Genomic DNA, 18,271 nt, shown 5'->3' with positions numbered 1-18,271 from the left:
GATCCAGGAGGTGCAGGAACAGGAACCATATCTGTCGAGGCCAATATGGGGCAATGAGGATCATTTTGCAACCCAACGATTTTGCTTTCTGTACGAGTCTTTGTATTAGGGGAAAAGCGTAAAGGAGTCCCTGAAGCCAATCATGGACTAGAGCATCCCTGGGTGTATGACCTGGAAGAGGAAGTGGGGAGAAGTAGCTGCTGCATTTGTTGTTGACAGGAGTGGCAAATAGGTCTCAGCAAGGCTGTCCCCATTTGCGGAAGATAAGATCAGCAACTTCCTGATTCAGAGACAACTCGTGAGGCATGAGGATAGCTCTGCTGAGCCTGTCCGCTATGACGTTGGATTTCCCAGGGATGTGCGTTGCTATCAGAAAACATTGGGAGGAAATTGCCCATTGCCACAATCTGAGAGCTTCTCGACACAAGGGGTAAGACCTGGTCCTGCCATGTTTGTTGATGTACCACAGCACTGACATGTTTTCCATTTGGATTGCAATGGTCCCGGAAGGAAGAGAGTCTTGAAGAGCTTGCAACGCTAGGAGCAACGCTCTCATTTCTAGGACATTGATATGCAGATGGTACTTGTGAGGTTGCCAAGTGCCTTGGACTGTCCTGCCTAGATAATGCCCCCCCCCCCCACCCTATCAGGGAGGCTACCGGAGGGGGGTGTATGAAAGGTCTGCCCTGAATTACTAGTGGGGAGACCATCCACCAAGAAAGGTGCCTTTTGCATGTTTCTGTGATCAGGATCATGTGAGACATGGGTAGTTCCTGGAAAGACCACTGCGTGAAAAGAAGCTACTGACAGATTCTCATGTGGAAACATGCTAATGCTAAGAAGAATGGCTGCTGCCATGGAGCCTAGAGCTTGGAGGACATATCTGACTTGAATCCTTTTGCTCTGCATTAGAATTAACACTTGTTGACGAATATTGGAAACCCTTTCCTGTGGTAATCTTGCAAACATTTCTTTTGTGTTTAATTCTGCTCCTATGTATGTGATAGACTGACAGGGCAACAAGGCAGATTTTTCAAAATTTACTGTAATGCCTAGTTGAGTGCATGATGTGATTGTATAATCCCGTGCCTCTAAGAGTTAATGCCTGGTGGTAGCAGTCAGGAGCCAGTCATCTAGATAGGGAAACACCTGGAATCACTTGACGCCTCAGGTAAGCCATGACTACTGCCATACACTTGGTGAACACCCTGGGGGCTGAGGTTGAGACCAAAGGGCAGAGCTCTGAACTGGTAATGACTGGCCCCTACCCGGAAGCGAAGAAATCTCCTGGAGCGTCTGTCCATCTTGATATGGTAGTACGCGTCCTGAAGAGCTATTGAACACATCCAATTGTCCTGGCCCAGAAAAGGGAAAATGGACTGCAGTGTCACCATCCGGAACTTTTCTTTTTGTACAGATTTGTTCAATCTGCTGAGATCCAGTATTGGTATCCAGTCCCCTGTCTTTTTTGGTACTAAAAAGAATCTTGAGTAAGTTCCGGATCCTAGTTGGTCTGTGGGGACTTCTTGAATGGCTCTTTTTTCTAGCAGTCTTGAAACTTCTGTGACTGCTTGATCCCTTAGATTGGGTGGGACATCTGGGATGGGCTTTTTTGATTCTATGGGGGATTGATGGAAGGGAATTTTGTAACCTCCGGATATAATGGATAGTACCCATCTGTCTCTTGTTATATTTTGCCAGGCTTTTGGGTACAGCAAAAGTCTTCCCCCGACTCCCTCCAGAGGTGAGCAGTCGGGCAACCCTTCAGGGATGCTGGAAGGGCTTGGCAGAAAAGGTTAATCTGTCACCCTGGATTTGCGGTCCCCCTCTGCCACGAGGGCGGCATCTGTTATTGTTGTATCCCCCTCTGCCCCTGGGGGGAAAAATCACCACGTGTGTCAGGCAAGGGTCCCTGGGATTTTCGGAACCACATCTTTCCACTCTTCTGACCCTTGGGATAAGGTCTGGAAGGGGTGGAAAAAAAGACTCCCACGGCAGAGAGAGTCTTGCCTTCCTGCTCACACCTGGTCAACGTGTCTTTCACCTGAGGCCCAAAGAGAAAGGAGCCATCAAAGGGAGTACTGGTGAAGGATGCTCGAAAGGGTTCCGCAAACTAACACAGCTGCATCCAAGCATGTCTCCTGAAAGCCACACCTGTCCCTGTGGCTCTGCTCGCTCCATCGGCTGCATAGGAAATCAGTCTCATGGAGGCGTTGACTATGGAATTTAGAGTCGCAAGCTGAGAAGCTACTTTGGCTGATATTCCCTCAGCTGTAGGATCTTGAAGGGTATCTCCAAGCTCTTTCAGGAGATCCCTTTGAAGACGTGTAAAATGGCATAGATAGTTCAGGGACCTCATTGAATAGGTCGCTGAAGCAAACATTCGCTTTCCATATCTGTACATCGTCCGAGACTCTGTTTGGAGGATGAACAGATAAAGAGGTTTCTGCTAACTCTTTCTTGGTGGCTGCTGCTACCACCATGGCATCAACGGGCACACCTTTGGAGAGGAACTGTTTGTCCTGGGGGGCTGTAATAAATTTGTTTGGTGGTCTCGGAGTGGTTCCACAGAATCTGGAGCTGACCAAGCCTTTCGAGCCACTACAAACATGAGAGGATCAAAAGGAGGAGATACCCAGGAGGTGGAAGGTCAGGAACCAAATGCGTCCAGGTATACAGACCTGTCCTCGGTAGGGGCTAGGGAAGTCCAGTCCCTCCTCTGTCTAAGCATTTCAAGGATGTCCAAAAAGAAAACATCTTCAGAGGGAGACCTTGGGGACCCTTCTGATTCATCCATGTCTGTATCTGAGGTGACAGACTCAGGGGAGTCCATGTTCTTCCTCTTGCACTTCTTCCGGGGAGGCTCTTCCGAGTGATCAGGGGAGGCTTCGGAAGAAGAGGGATCACCCAATGGGGAGTCCTGGAGCATAGGTTCCCTACGCTTGGGGTCTGGAGGAGGAATAGAGTTTGGAACAGACACCACAGGGGGAGGAGCCGATGGAGCTGGCAATAGAGCTGTTTCGGGGGACAGCACACTCCGCATGACCTCGAAGGCATCCCGACCTCTAGGCAGAGAAAGCTCCGGCTCCGAAGAAGCAGGAGTCCTTCTCCACGTCGAGAGTGACAGCTCCGAGGCCGATGTTGGAGCCGAGCTCACCTGCGCCGAAGCTCCAAGGGGGAGAACGGGGTCAGACAAGGGTCCGATGCCACTCCCCCCTTGGAGCCGAGGAGAGAGCCCCAGCGCCCAGATCCCTCGATAGAAGTCGGAACTGAAGGAGAGATGGTGATCGGCGCCGACAGTTCTACTACCTGCGGATCCATGGTCTCTGGCTCCGAACTAAATGTAGTCGGAGGAGGAACAGAAATAGAGGCGGTTGGAGCAGATACCTGTTGAGGTGGGCTGGACAGTAATTTTGCCAGTGCCTGTGACTTAAGCAACCTACTTACTACTCTCTCCACATAATGATCCAATAATCTAGAGGATCGAGAGGAGTGGGAAGAATGATGGTTACGTTCACTCTGTAACAAGAGTGACTGAGGTGCCGAGTGGATGGACTCCACAGACGGAGACCTCAGTCTCTTATAGCTCCAAGACGGCTCCGAAATAGCAGATGGAGCCGACTGAGGAGTTGCCTTGTCTGTTGCCAGCCGGCACCAACATACTTGGTTGGTGAAGTAAAGGAGTCTGCTCCTAAGGTGGAGCCGACGGATTGACAGACTTAGGGGATTTCGCTGGCTAAGTACTTTTAGCCAGAGAATCCTGAGGCTTCAATAATCCCCGAAGGATTAATTTGTTTTTGCGCTCCTGCAGGACCCTTGGACTAAAAGCGTGACAAATAGAACAGGAGTCCTGCAGGTGAACAGTGCCCCAAACAATATACAGAACTAGTGTGCCCATCTATTAGAGACATTTTCTGACAGCATGAGTCACACTTTTTGAAGCCAGACAACTTGGTATCTTTAAACATTTTCCTACCAACAACCACAACAACAATAAGAAAAAGCTATACTACAAAACTAAGAAACAGTCTTTTTTTTTTTTCTACAGTTAAGGAATAGAAAGGAGAGCCTCTACTTTAAATGGCTGTCCTAAGGGGGGGGGGGGGACTCTCTAATTTAAACGAGTTCAGGGGAAACAGAAGGCCTGCGAGTTATGGAGTGACGGACAACAAAGCTACAACACGCAAGAAAGCGATAAGGGATAAAAAATATATCTAGGCAAAAACTTGACAAATTTTTAAGAATAAACAACAAATATAATAGAAAAAACTATACTAAGCCTGAGCCAGTAACGAAGCAACCTTGCAGCTGAAGCGGCAAACAAGATTTGGGTAGCTGAAGCTGGGAATTCTGGGATAAGGGGTAGCCTCGAGCCAGTAAACAGCTCTCGAGCTATAGAAGATGGCTGAGTCGGAGCCGAGGATCGGTTCCGAACCCAAACAGCAAGAACGAAGGCGAGATGGACAACTTAACATCACACCATACCAAAGGTATCACAAGCTTTAATTGATTTATTTGTGTTGCACTGAATATTAACTGAACTGGAAGTTTTGAGACTGTTTTTTCAGTTGGTGCTTGTAAGATTTTATTGCCTGTTAAAATTCCTGCATAGACAGTAATTGCAGTCAGGGGTAGTCTCATTCATTGATATTCTGTTACTGCCTATTTAAGTGGTACATTTTGGAATATTTTCTTCTTAAAACCTGAGCTTTGGCCGGCTAAGATCTAGCTGTATTCAACTGGACGTATAAGAGAATTTAAGTACCTTTTATCTGCACTTTTTTCAAATAATACAGCATTTTAACTGATTTATTTGTATTGCATTGAATATTAACTGAACTGGAAGTTTTGACACTTTTTTCAGTTAGTTCCCCAACCACCCTCCCTGGTTTTGTTTTGGTGTTAATCTTGGTGGCTTTGAAACTGCCCACCCCTCTTGTAAATTTGTGTTTGGATACTCCTTCTGGGTCCATCTCATTTGCTCACTCAACTGAGTGCAGTGAGATCATATTCCGATTTCAGGCACTCCTAGTGTGTGCAAAGAGAGCATCTGAGAAAGAAAAAAAAATTTAAAGCTTGTTTCCTGCCTTTCCTGCAAGTGGTCTAGACTGTTTGTAGGCTTCTGAGCCCCCAAGCCTTTCTGTGTTGGAGGAATTTTGTTTCTTAGAACTAGCCAGTTTTCTAGTTTCAGCACTCAAATCTGTTTCTTTGAACTCGGCACTTGTTCAGAACTCGTTGTAAGCATTAAATAAACAGCAAATTACTACAGCACTCAACTTTCCTCACTTGCACAGAGGAAAGCAGTTTTTAGTACTTAAGAAATATGCACCTATCCAGGCATGTCTAAGGGTGAGCTCCCGGTGTTTTCTCCTGTCTACCTGATGAATCTGGGCATATTGGGGCAATGCAGCAATTGCCTCATGTACTCAGACAACCCTGTCCTCCTACCACCCAACACTACAACCTGTCAGAGATGCACTTATATAGCCAAACTGGAAGCAAAGCTCTCTTCACCCAAGACTGGACTAGAGAGTCAAGAGGATATGGTAAACACTTGCACCACACCACATTCATCACATAGTCCCTCAAAACCTACACCACCAAAACACACACACAAACACACACCTACATTCGCAGAGGCTCAATAAAAACCTGCCCAAGCATCAGGGCCCTCCAAAGCAGAAACACAAGATAACTCCACACCCCAACACAATCCAAATGACACCCAGCCCACAAACTCAGTGTGCCACTCAACCACAGTCCAAAAGGCATAACAATGTACCTTACACTCTAGTCATAGGTGACTCTATAGTCAGGCACACTGATGTTCCACTCACCAGGCTAAACAAGGTGAAAGTTACTATCAGCTGCCTGTCAGGTGCCAGGATCAGCCACATAACGCATGCACTCCGGTCACTCCATAGCAAGTATAAATATGACACTGTCATTGTCCATGTTGGTGTGAATGACCTGAGACATACCTCCCTGGACTATATGAAAAGAGACATGGAGGAGCTGTCCGACCTTGTAGCCCAGGAAGGTATGATCCTAGCCCTGAGTAGCATCCTGCCATCACCCAGAATGATATCACAGTACAAAGACAAAATGATTGACTTCAACAATTGGCTAAGCTTCTGGTGTCATTCTAAGGGGATCCAGTATGTCTGCCTGGGATGACATGATCGACAGACCACGATGCTTTGCCAGAGATGGCCTGCACCTGTCACCTTGGGATTCCGGATACTGGCTAAGGCTCTTGCCACCCCTATAGTGCCTTTTTTAGGCAAGGTTCAAATGACAAATTCACCACTATAACAGGTACAAGCAAGCAAAATCTTAGGGTAATGCTACTCAATGCTAGAAGTCTAAACCTCAAAATGCTCTCACTTGAGGCGCTCCTTAAAATGGAGAACATAGACATCTGTGCAGTGACAGAGACCTGGCTCAAAGCTCGAGAGAGCACCCCTGCATTACCAGGCTATACTTCATACCACACCTTTCGGCCACCTAACCTGGAACGAAGCACTAAAGGTTGAGGTGTGTCCTATTCATTAAGGATATCCACACCTCCAGGCTAGTTGCACAGCATAATGCATCCGAGATTATCCAAGTGCAACTACCTCTGGGCAAGACCGCAATCCAAATTGTAGCTTGCTACAGACCCCCCCCCACACACACACACACACACACACACACACCATGCACCAGGATTCCCACTCCTCATTTCTTGATACACTGGAAAGTATTAGGGGACAATCCAACACCATAATAATGGGCGATTTCAACTACCCCACCATTAACTGGGAAAACTACTCGTGTACCAACTCTTTTGCTCAACGTTTTCTGGAAATCATAAATTCCAACGCCTTGGATCAAATTATTCACACCCACACAAGGGGCAGCAATATCTTACACCTGGTCATTATCAACACGGGCAAAGTACAGTTGTGTACCTATCATAAATGTAGATGTTCGAGTGTATTCACTGTTGCAGTCATTACTCTTGGGTTATCCTGCTGGCAGGCTACCCGCAGTAGGCCAAAATTCCAAAGTCTAGGTCCGGCGTCAGTTGCTGTCGCCTCTTCTCTGACGTCAAGAGCACCAGGGGTATAAAAGATGCAGCCAACGCCATTTTCTTCAGTTTTTCTTGCCCCAGATGTCAGGTGCCACCAAAATGGAAGGCTGAAAAATATGCCAATAAAAATGCATACACAAAAATAACATGTCCTTCATCTATTGGGGCAATGCAGCAAATACACCAAATAGGTTGTATAGGCTAGAGAAGTGCAGATAAGTCCCAGAAAAGAAAAGGGGGATGGTGGGTGGGTAACCTGGACTGCGACAGTGAATACACTCAAACATCTGCATTTATGGTAGGTACACAACTGTATTCTGTTCATCGTGTTTCACTGTTGCAGTCATTACTCTTGGGTTGAATCCCAAAGCTGAGGAAGGGTGGCTGGGCTAAATAGGATTAGGAGAGGCTATGAGGCCCTGCAGAACTGCAGTGGCAAAGCCTGCTCTGGACTTAGAGTAAAGAGGTAAGTGGTAGTGCTTTGTGAAGGTGTGCACTGAACTCCAAGTTGCAGCCTCCAAGATATCTCTGGTTGGTACTCCTCTGAGGAAAGCTGCTGAAGTGGCTGCTGCTCTGGTGGAATGAGGCCTAATGCCCTTAGGCACTGATTTGCCATGGTGAAAATAGCAGAAACAGATGCAATGGCCTATCCATTTAGAAATAGTCTGTTTTGAGATGGCCTTTTCTTGTGATCCTGCAGCATATGACACTAAAAGTTGCTCAGTCTTTCTGAAAGCTTTAGTTCTGTCCAAGTAGAATCGTAACTGCCTGTGTATGTCCAAAGAATGCAGAATTTTCTCACCCTTGTTCTGTGGATTAGGATAAAAGGTTGGCAAGTGAATGGTTTGGCTGAGGGCCACACTGGACACCACCTTAGGCATAAATGTAGAGTTTGTCCTCAGAGAAACCCTGTCTGGATGAAAAATGATGAAAGGTTCCACAGCCATGACTGCTTGTAGCTCCGAGACTCACCTTGCAGAGGTTACTGCTAGGAGCAGAGCTGTTTTCCAGGATAAGAATTTTATATCTGCTGTTGATGCTGGCTCGAAAGGAGGCAGTATGAGTTTTTCCAAAACATAATTGAGGTCCCAGACCGGAATTGGTGCTCTCCTTGGAGGCCTAATGTTTTTGGCCCCACTAAGGTACTGCCTTAGTAAAGGATGAGAAAACATAGGTGGTTCCGTATTGTAATGGGCTGAAATGGCAGAGGCATGAATCTTAATAGATGAGAAAGAAAGGCCTTTGTTTAGCATCTCAGTTAGGTATTGTAAAATCTGAGGGATATTTGGTACACACGTGTCAATGCCTTGTTCCTGGTTCCAAGCACAGAATCTCTTCCATTTTTCTGCATAAGATTTTCCGGTACTGGGCCTCCTGGCCTCCAAGATAACATCCATAACAGCTTTTGAAAGAGGAGTGTTCTGAATGGCTACATTATCCGCCATGCTGCCAGATTTAAGGTCCTGAGTTGGCTGTGCAGAATCTGATTGTTTTGTTGGGTCAGCAAGTGAGAAGTTTGAGACAGTATCCATACTGGACCTTGAGACAAGCTCTTTAGGATTGAGCACCAGTGCTGGCGTGGCCAGTCTGGTGCAATCAGTATCATTTTTGGCTTCTCTTGTCTGACCTTTAGGAGTACTCTGAGAAGGAGAGGCAGTGGGGGAAAGGCATATACTGTTAGATTTTTCCAACTGAAGGATAGGGCGTCCACTTTCCATGCTTGCTTGTGATAAATCCTTGTGCAAAATCTCTGCAATTGGCAGTTGTGAGGGGAGGCAAATAGATCTATGTCTGGGCATCCCCATTTCCTTATTATCATGCTGAAGACTTGTGGATCCAGTTTCCATTCGTGGGGATGCATGAGGTTTCTGCTTAGTTCGTCTGCCAGAGCATTTGTTTTTCCTGGCAGGAATTGTGCTTGCAGGTGAACTTGAAAAGCCAATGCTGAGTCCCATAAGGTCACTGCTTGTCTGCAGAGGGGGTAGGAATGTGTACCTCCCTGCTTGTTTATGTACTACATGACCGTAGTGTTGTCTGTCTTTATCAGTAACTGTCCTGGATTAAGCAGGTCCTTGAAAGTTGTCAGGGCATTTTGAACAGCTAGCATCTCTTTTTGATTGATATGAAGATGCATCTGGTTTGCAGGCCATGTGCCCTGAATACATTTTCCTGCCATATGGGCCCCCCCAGGCATAATCTGATGCATCCGTTGTCAGTGTCTGTCTGGCTGTGGGTAAACTGAATGGCAGACCCTTGTTGTGGTGACAGGCTTCTGCCCACCATCGAAACTCCTGTTGCAGGCAGGGAATGAGTGCAATTACTATCTCCAGGCTGTGGCAATGCTGAGTCCAAAAACTTTTTAGATACCATTGTAGTTTCCTCATATGCAGTCTGGCATATGGAATTAGTAGAATGCAGGATGCCATGAAACCCAAGGCCTGCAGGATTTTCCTTGCAGATAAGTGGGTTTTTGTTGCCAAATTCTTGAAGTAAGTGGTCAGTTGATTTTGTTTATCTGGCGTGAGATAAGCCATCTGGGCAGTTGTATTTAGGCTTGCTACCAGGAATATTATCTCTTGAGAAGGCACTAGTTTTGATTTCTTTTCGTTTACTGTGTACCCTAGGCCAATTAGTAATCTTTTTACAAATGCCAGATGCTTTAGAAGAATGTCTTTGTTCTCTGCTTGAATTAGGCAGTCGTCCAAGTAGGGATATATTTGAATTCCTTTTTGTCTGCAAAATGCAATTACTGGTGCCAGGCATTTTGTGAAGACCCTGGGCGCAGTAGGTAAGCCAAAAGGCAGTGCAGAGAAATGGTAATGCATTGAGCCAGCTATGAATCTGAGGTATCTTCTGCAAGATTGTCTGATTGGGACATGCAGGTATGCCTCTTAAGTCCAAAGTTACGAGCCAAGCCTTCTTGCCCAGCATGGGCAGTAACTGCTGTAGAGTCAACATCTTGAATTTTGGAACTTCCAGAAACGTATTTAGTATAGACAGGTCCAGTATTGGTCTCCAGGTTTTGTCCTTTCTGGGTACTAGGAAAAGTCTGTGTTAAAATCCTTGACCCTGCTCTTGTTGTGGTACTTGCTGAATGGCCCCCATGTCCATGAGGGCTGTAATTTGTTTTTGTGCCTCTGCCCATTGATTGTGTGGCAGGTCTGGCATACCTTTTGACCTTGGTAGAGTGTGAAAATGGAACCTGTAGCCTTGGGACACTATGTTCAGGACCCATTTGTCTTGGGTAATCCTTTGCCAATTTGATGAAAAAAGTGCTAGTTTTCCCACTAAGGGGAAAGCCAAAAGAAAAGTGCTTGGATCTGGTAGAGTAAAGTCATTGGGACTGTATCCTGTAACGTTGTGATTTGTCTTCTCCGCTTTTGGAGGTAGGAGCACCCCATTGTTTAGGCCTGTATAAGCCTTGGGGCTGAGATCTGTCTCTGGGATGCCTGTATCTGCCTCTTTGTGGCCTGTCTGACACTGGAAAGGACCAATTTTTAGATGGCCAGTTTCTACTAAACCTGGGTGGCTGTATCTGTAAGAAATCCTTCACTGTCTGCATGGATTTTGCTTTATCCTCCATTTTTTCAACACCTCTTCTGCTTTAGTACCAAACAAAGTATCATGCTGTAATGGTGCATCTAATAATTTTGCTTTAACATGATCAGGCAGATTCTGTTCCTTTAACCAAGCATGCCTTCTAATAACAGAACCTGTAACAGCAGCCCTGCAAGAGGCTTCCAGTGAATCATAACCACATTGCAAAGTATGCTTTCCCACTAGTTCAGTTGCATACAATAAATCCTGCAATTCCTTGTTCTCTGAACATTCAGTATTTGTCAACAATTTCTGTTGGAGCAGTGACATTACATATTGCTGATATTTAAGCATATGAAACTGACAATTTAAAGCCCTTACAGCCAGGGTGGCAGAAGTATAGACTTTTTTCCCCATCTGTCCTATCAGAGGGGACAGGGTTTTTTGCAGTGGAAGCTTTAACCCCTTTGGGACCCTGAGATATAGTTTCTGGGTCAGCAGCGGGGTTTTTATACAGGAATTTATGAGAATCTGGGACCCTGTAGTATCTGTCTGGCTTAGCAGGTGCAGGGGGTAAAGAGTCTGGGGACAGGCCGGACTCTGAAAATACATCAACTACAATGTGGAATAGCAAGGGGTCTGTGCTGAGGAAATAGCAGAAAGTCTCTGAGTCTTTTCTTAGATTCAGAATAATCTTGGCTCTCCCAGTGGAAATGTTCCCTCATGGTATGCAGGGTTTCCCCAAAAGAATAATCCTCAGGAGAAGAGGCTGAAGGGATGGATTCTTCAGCATCAGAATCCTCACAGGGAAGCATGGAGTAATCCTGTTCAGAAGAGGAATCAGAGGAAATAGAAACCTGATCAGCAGAATCATATTCTGTCTCTTGCCTAGGCCTCTTATCTGGAGGAGGATGGGAGCCCCTGATCAAAGTAATTAGGTCTTCGGCCATTTTGAGCATCTGTTTTTTAGGCATGGAAGTCTGAGTAGGAGAATGCTGTACTTGTTTCTTTGTCTTTAGAGCTGCTTTAGTCTTGGTCTTTGAAGCTGAAGATGGCTTAATATATAGTTGTGCAGGTCTGAAAACACCCTCAGAAGCCGATGCCTGCTCAGCGGCTCCGGACCCATCTGAGGGAATGATTTCCGAGTGTCCAATACCTTGAGTATCCAGAGGCCCAGTCAGCTCCACGTGGGAGTCGGAAGCGGCCTGTGGCTCTGAGGTAGCGGGCACCAGGGGCTGCGAAAGCGCCTCACTGAGAACTGGTGAACCGGCGACTGGCCTAGCAGAGGCTTCGTCGTCGGTTTTGGACCTCGGAAGCCTATCCTTTTCCTTGCGTTTTTTGTAAACTCCGGTTGTCGGCTGGTCTGACGGCATTATATAATTAAATCTTCGGCCAAAGTAATGAAATGCTAAATCGAACCGACGCTTGATAGTGCGTTGGTTAAATCTAGCACAAAACCGACAGCTAGCAACATTGTGATCAGGGCCTAGGCCAGGAATACAGTAAGAGTGAAAATCCTTATGAGGTATTTGCTTCCCACAAGAAATAAAGTTGTTAACTTTTTCTGACATCGGTCTGGAGCAAGAAAAAAGTTTCCTCAACAGGGTACTTAGCTTTAATTAAGACTTTGGTTCTGAAATTCAGATTTGAAAAACTCAGGAGTCGGCCGACCGGCACTTGCGAACTGCTTTTGCTTCGGGCACTGCGCGGCAAGAAAGACTGAAGAAAATGGCGTCAGCTTCATCTTTTATATCCCTGGCGCACTGACGTCAGGGAAGAGGTGTCCGCAACCGATGCCGGACCTAGACTTTGTAATTCTGGCCGACTGCAGGTAGCCTGCCAGCAGGATAATCCAAGAGTAATGACTGCAACAGTGAAACACGAACATCCAGTATTCCACACCAGAGGTCAATTCCTCGTTGGTCAGATCCGACCACAAGCTAATCACCCTAGACATCCACATCCCGCCCCCTCCCCCAATTAGGGAAACTACCGTAAAAAACTTCTCCAAAGCCAACTTCACACTTCTTAAGACAGAAGTTTCAAACTTCATGACACCCATGCAGACGGATAATAGAGGTACGACTGCTGAATCCAACAGAAATGCACTTTATAAGCACTTACACGAGTGCATGGATCATGCTATCCTTAACAGAACCAAGATGTTATCCTCCAAAAAAAAGGAAGCCAATCTGGTGGTTCTCTGCCATAAATAAACTCTACAACAAAAGAAAGAAACTGTTGCAAAGACAGTAAAATCCCATGACTGGAGGAACTCCCTGGTCAACCTCAGTAAGAAGCTGAGATCCCTCATAAAATCCTCCAAAGCTAGTTACAAAAACAAAATTGCCACAGACTCTAAAGACAATCACAAAGCATTCTATAGCTATGTCAAGAATCTAAATGGCAACACTCAGATCTGCTCCAAGTTACAGCACAATGGCACTAAATATACAGAACCAACTGATATTGCCAACATCCTGGCAGATAGGTTCAGTGAGTGCTAACTTTACCCCCCTCTCACCCCTAGAGAGCCCATCTCTATACCGGAAGAATGCAAAGTTCCTGTAATCATGGCTGCACAGGTAAAAAATACACTCTCCGAAGCCAAGAACACAGCATCCAAGGGACCTGACAATATCCCAGGCTGCGTTCTACACAAACTACAGAATGAACTGGCACCCTACCCAAGCACCATGTTCAATCATAGCCTCATCTCAGGCTTTCTGCCCAACTGAATGGCACACAGCGACAGTTATCCCACTCCACAAAGGGGAAGCCAATGATGGACCCTGGGAACTACCGCCCCATTAGCCTGATGAGCCTGGTCTGCAAGGCCATGGAACATATCATCATGGAACTCATAAGCAAAGACATTGGTAATCTCCAAACTCTGGACCCTACCCAGTTTAGGTTTATAAAAGGCAGATCATGTCTCCTAAACCTGACTGACTTCTTTGAAGCAGTCACCAAAGCCATAGATGAGGGTAAGGTGGTTCACACAGCTCATCTAGATTTCGCCAAGGCTTTTGACACCATCCCCCACAATGGAATTATAGATAAGCTCACTAAACTAGGTATAAATCCCTATGTCACAAGATGGTTTGCCAACTGGTTCACGGACAGAACCCACACTGTGAAAGTAGCAGACTCCAAATCTGACTTCAGACCAGTGACAAGTGGAGTATCACAGGGTTCAGTCCTGGGTCTTCTCCTGTTTGGTATCTACTTCTCTGGAGTACAGGCTAACAAAGACGGTCTTTGGCTAACAAAGTTTGCAGATGACTGCAAACTAGGAGCCATAATTGAAACTCCTAATGATGTGGAGATACTACAAAAGGGCCTGAGACAGATGCCTGGTGTCAAAGCCATGGCCTGAAGCACAATGCCAAAAAAGTGTATCGTCATCTCCTTTGGTAAAAACTCTGTACCCATGAACTACCACATAAGTGGTAGTCTCCTTAACGCTGAAAGTGTGATAAGAGACCTTGGGACACAGGTGGACAGTAGTCTCTCCTTTGATAATCACATCGCCACAGTGGTCAGGAAATCCTTCTACGTGGCTCACCTCATCACAAAAGGTTTCTCATCCAGAAAAAAAGTCATTGTTCCCCTCTACTCCTCACTCATTAGACCCTTTATAGAGTACAACGCCCCTTTTGATATGTACCTCACAAACATCTACAACAACTGGAAAGGCCACAGAAATACCTCACAAAGAGGATTACTGGCCTCAAACAGATGCCCTACGCAGACCATCTCAAAAAACTCCATCTTTACTCCATTGCATATAGCCTACTCAGAGGCAATCTCTGCCTAACATGCAAAGCTATGTCAAACCCAGAGCTGTTGGACATGCTCCACTTAAAAGAAATCCCAATCCCTCCGAGCTACATGCTCTAGGGACCTAAACCTTGTCACCAAAATAAATAGAACACGCTAGAGGAATAGATTCCTGTCCCAGAGACTTGCCACACTCTGGAACAGACTATTTATGTCAAAAAGAGCTCCTCATTAGCACTCTTCAAGAAAAATCTTGATGACTGGATGAGAAATGGGTAATTCACGCCAGGGATCACTTCTGCGGCTCTGCTCAACAGGGGCACAGGAAAATCATTTTCTTGGGTGGTGAAAGCCAGGGTACCTTTTTGGCTAGGCTTATATAGGCCCTAGGGCTAATAGCCTAGTACCTACCTATGAAAACTGATGGTCCTCAAGTCCAGTAAGAATTTTGTCTGGCCTCTTGAGGATGGGTTCCTTGGTGTCAGGAGCCTTCTACAACCGCTGCGAGATCAACTTCATCAGTTCATCAGCGGGTGCCGTTACCCGAGAGGTAGATGGTTGACTGCCGAAAGCCTGCAGGCACACTAACTCCTCTGAAGAGGACTTTTGGGACATGCAGCACCCCTTAGTTTAAGGAACTCAAGGATGTCTCCAAAGGAGATGTCTTCAGGGGTGACCGTGGGAAACCCTCTCCATCAAAATCAGTGTCTTCTGTGATGGAATCCTCTAGGGAATTTAGGTGTTTCCTCATACACTTCCTCCTCTGAGGGACCTTCGCAGTGAGATGATCTGGGTAGGTATCAGAAGAGGATAAACCCTGAATAGGTGACTTCTGTAGTTTCTGTGCTTGCTGTCCAGGTGGTTGGGATTTGTTGAGGCTCTGGCCAAGGGGAAGAGCCGACTGGATGCCAACAGTGGACAGGTCCCCCTCCATGGACTGGAAAGCTGGTCTTTCCTGAAGAGGAAAGGGAGTCTGAAACCAATAAAGACTGCCTCGGAACAATGGTCCCTCACTGCTCCAAAGAAATTGCCCCCAAAGCTGAAGCAGGAGTAGATTCAATGCTTGCTAAAGCCCCGAGGTACAGAGACGGCTTTGAAAAAATGGAGTCAAGCCCTGCCCCCCAGAACCAACAGCGCAGCCACAACCCCAACAGTTCTCCAGATCTGAAAGAGATGAAGAACTCAGGGTAGAAACTGGAACCAGAAATGAAGATTTCACTGGAACCGAAGCAGCCGGCACCAGGAAAATTGGAGCCAGGATCTCTAAGGCCTCTGAGGAGGTCAGAAGAGGAAGACTAGGTGGAGTTGCAGAAGGAAGGGCTCCAGATCCAGAAGGGGCTTGAACAAAGGACATACTGAAAGTCCCCTTGCCGCAAGGAGCTGATCCACCAACCTCAACACATTCATTTCTGTCAGACTCTTGGTGGAAAGAAGTGACTGGTTAGAGGGAGATATGTCTTTCCAAAAAGGGGCTAAGTACTTGACCTGCAAAGGGATCTACGGATGGGGAGTATCTGACCCTAGGAAGATCAAGGAAGGAAGATTCAACGTTTCCAGTTGGCACCGAAGAGAACGGTACCATAATGGGAGATGGCACGGAGAATGTTGGTTCCATTGTCTGGTCCTGTGTCTGCACGGACAACTTCAGCACCAATGTAGGAGACACTAATTGGTGCCGATGTTGGTAAATAAGTGTCTTTTGAAGTAACTGGCAGTTCCACACTGGTAGAGGGAAACAAAGTTTTAAGTCTTTTGGCCATCAGAGCCGAGGGAGAAGCGGGCACCGAAAGACTCCACTTCTTATGTTTGTCAGGTTTTGAGGATGAGGAAGAACAGAAACACCCATTTTGCTTTTACTAAAAAGACCAAATAAGACCTCCTCAAAAGAAGATTTTATCATCCCCTTTAGTAAAAATGTATTCTTCCTTTCCACCATGGCCTGGTAATTAAAACCAGGGAAGTAAATACTCTGGGAAGAAATAGCCAGGTAATTGTTATGGCTAGGTTTGTATAAGCCCTAGGGCTGATAGCCTAGTACCAAGCTATGAACCTATGACAAACTGAACAATCATCTTGTAAATGCACTGGGCCCAAACACAAAGTGAGTGCCCATCAGAATTGGGCAGTTTGTGGTTACACTCCAGGCATTTCTTAAACCTGGTGGTACCTTTATCGGCCATGACTCAACCCACAAGAATCATACACACACAGACACACACAGACACACTAAAATGTGAAAAAGGTAGGCAGAGATAGGGGAAAGAAAATGGGCTACCAACAATGGTAGAAAGGAATACACGAAGGTACAGAAAACTACCAGAATGGAAGATGAAACTAAAGCAAAGTGTAGAAAAGGAAACGAAAACTAGTACCATCCTCTCTCTGTTTTTTTTTTAAACAAGAGGAAAAAGGAAATAAGACTACTAACGATGGTTGTACAGAGTATACCGAAGTGTATAAGGGAAAGCGGGGAGGAGATGTAAAAGCTATCGGAGACAGGGCAGGCTACTAAGGAAATTCCACAATAACTATTTAAAAAAAAAAAAAAAAACTTCTGGTCTCTAACAGGAAAGCAGCAAACAAGATTGAAGGTAAATTGCAAAGGAGCATTCTAGGTAAGACTTAAGCTCAAGAGTTTTTGGTTCTTCCGAGTCAGTTCCAGTGCTCGAAAACAAACCCACAAGCCATGGGATAAATGGAGACTGACAACATCAGATAACTCCATTAACTTGCTCCAAATTCAAGTACATATAATTAACTTATGCATAATAATGTAGTACTGTTTTCTAAGGCTGAAGGATACATTATACATCTTTGCCTGTTTATCACATTGTCTTGCTTCACAGTTTTCACGTTGTGACTTTTTTAACCTTGATATTGTATCTTACCAATATTTATGCATTTTGTATGACAACTTGTAAGGTACTGCACCATTAACTTGACAATGTGTTTTAATTTAACTTAAAGGGATCATATTTTAAAATGGGAGGTTTAATGTGCTTAAATAAAATTACACTTTATTTTCTTAATGTTCCTTTTAAACTGCCACAGTAACTGTGATCCATATTAAGAAAGGAATAATTAACTGCTTTGCAGGGTACTCACAATAAATAACCAGCTAAGAAAACCATCTCATAACTTACCTTTGAAGCTTGCCTCAAAACATCTACTACAACTTTCACCGGTAAACCATGTGTTATTTCTTTCATAGCTTCTATACACCACTTGTAAGCCTGTACAGAAATCAAAGTACATTCAAACTTAGATCTATATAAATAAAACTACATTTCACAATACACAACTTAGTGACCAAAAAATTTACACTGTACCTGGAGTCTCCACATCGCCAATGCATCACACTGCATGGTACTCAACTTTTTCTACTTAGATCTACTGTAAATCATGTACTGTACATTGACAGTTGAGCCCCTTCCCCCAAAACCAATGGCATCAAAACTTTCAAGTGGCTTAAAAATTTACAGCACCAAAATTCTGCACATTCAAATTTTCACAACATACAGCACATGTATTAAAACTAGCTACTTTGCATGTTAGCTAATGTACTACCTCTGGTCTATTACAATGTCCGATTCAAGCCCTCATGAGGAAATATTAAACAGATTTCCCAACTACCTCAGTAAGTGGCTGGGGCAAATGGCAAGTTAAGAATATTGCACTTCTCAATAAACATATTTTTTTAATTAATCATGAGTCTCACTCCTGAATGCAATTTGACTGGCATCACACCAGACTCCATATGGTTCCAAATATCTTCTTTAGACTGAACCCAACCCAGTACTCCAAGATGTTCTCTAACAGTCACCGTTTCTAAAGTTTCAAAAGAGCCAATTGAGCCGGTCAGGTTGCCATATAAGG

The 18,271-nt window shown here is 45.2% G+C and overlaps 1 protein-coding gene across 2 annotated transcripts in view; it reads right to left on the bottom strand.

Annotated features, from left to right (window-relative positions):
• APPBP2 (amyloid beta precursor protein binding protein 2) overlaps positions 1–18,271 on the bottom strand; it is a 1,023,983-nt gene that overhangs the window by 500,231 nt on the left and 505,481 nt on the right. For both annotated transcript variants that reach the window (XM_044054555.1, XM_044054556.1), the window contains exon 6: positions 17,539–17,628. In XM_044054555.1, the coding sequence (XP_043910490.1) occupies positions 17,539–17,628 (90 nt within the window). The remainder of the gene's footprint in view (positions 1–17,538; positions 17,629–18,271) is intronic.

The sequence above is a fragment of the Protopterus annectens genome, chromosome 13.part0 (genome assembly GCF_019279795.1).
Source record: "Protopterus annectens isolate FY-2018-M chromosome 13.part0, PAN1.0, whole genome shotgun sequence".
Taxonomy (NCBI): domain Eukaryota; kingdom Metazoa; phylum Chordata; order Ceratodontiformes; family Protopteridae; genus Protopterus; species Protopterus annectens.
The sequence above is the reverse complement of the archived record's forward strand: the minus strand, read 5'-3'. Positions and strand labels throughout refer to the sequence as shown.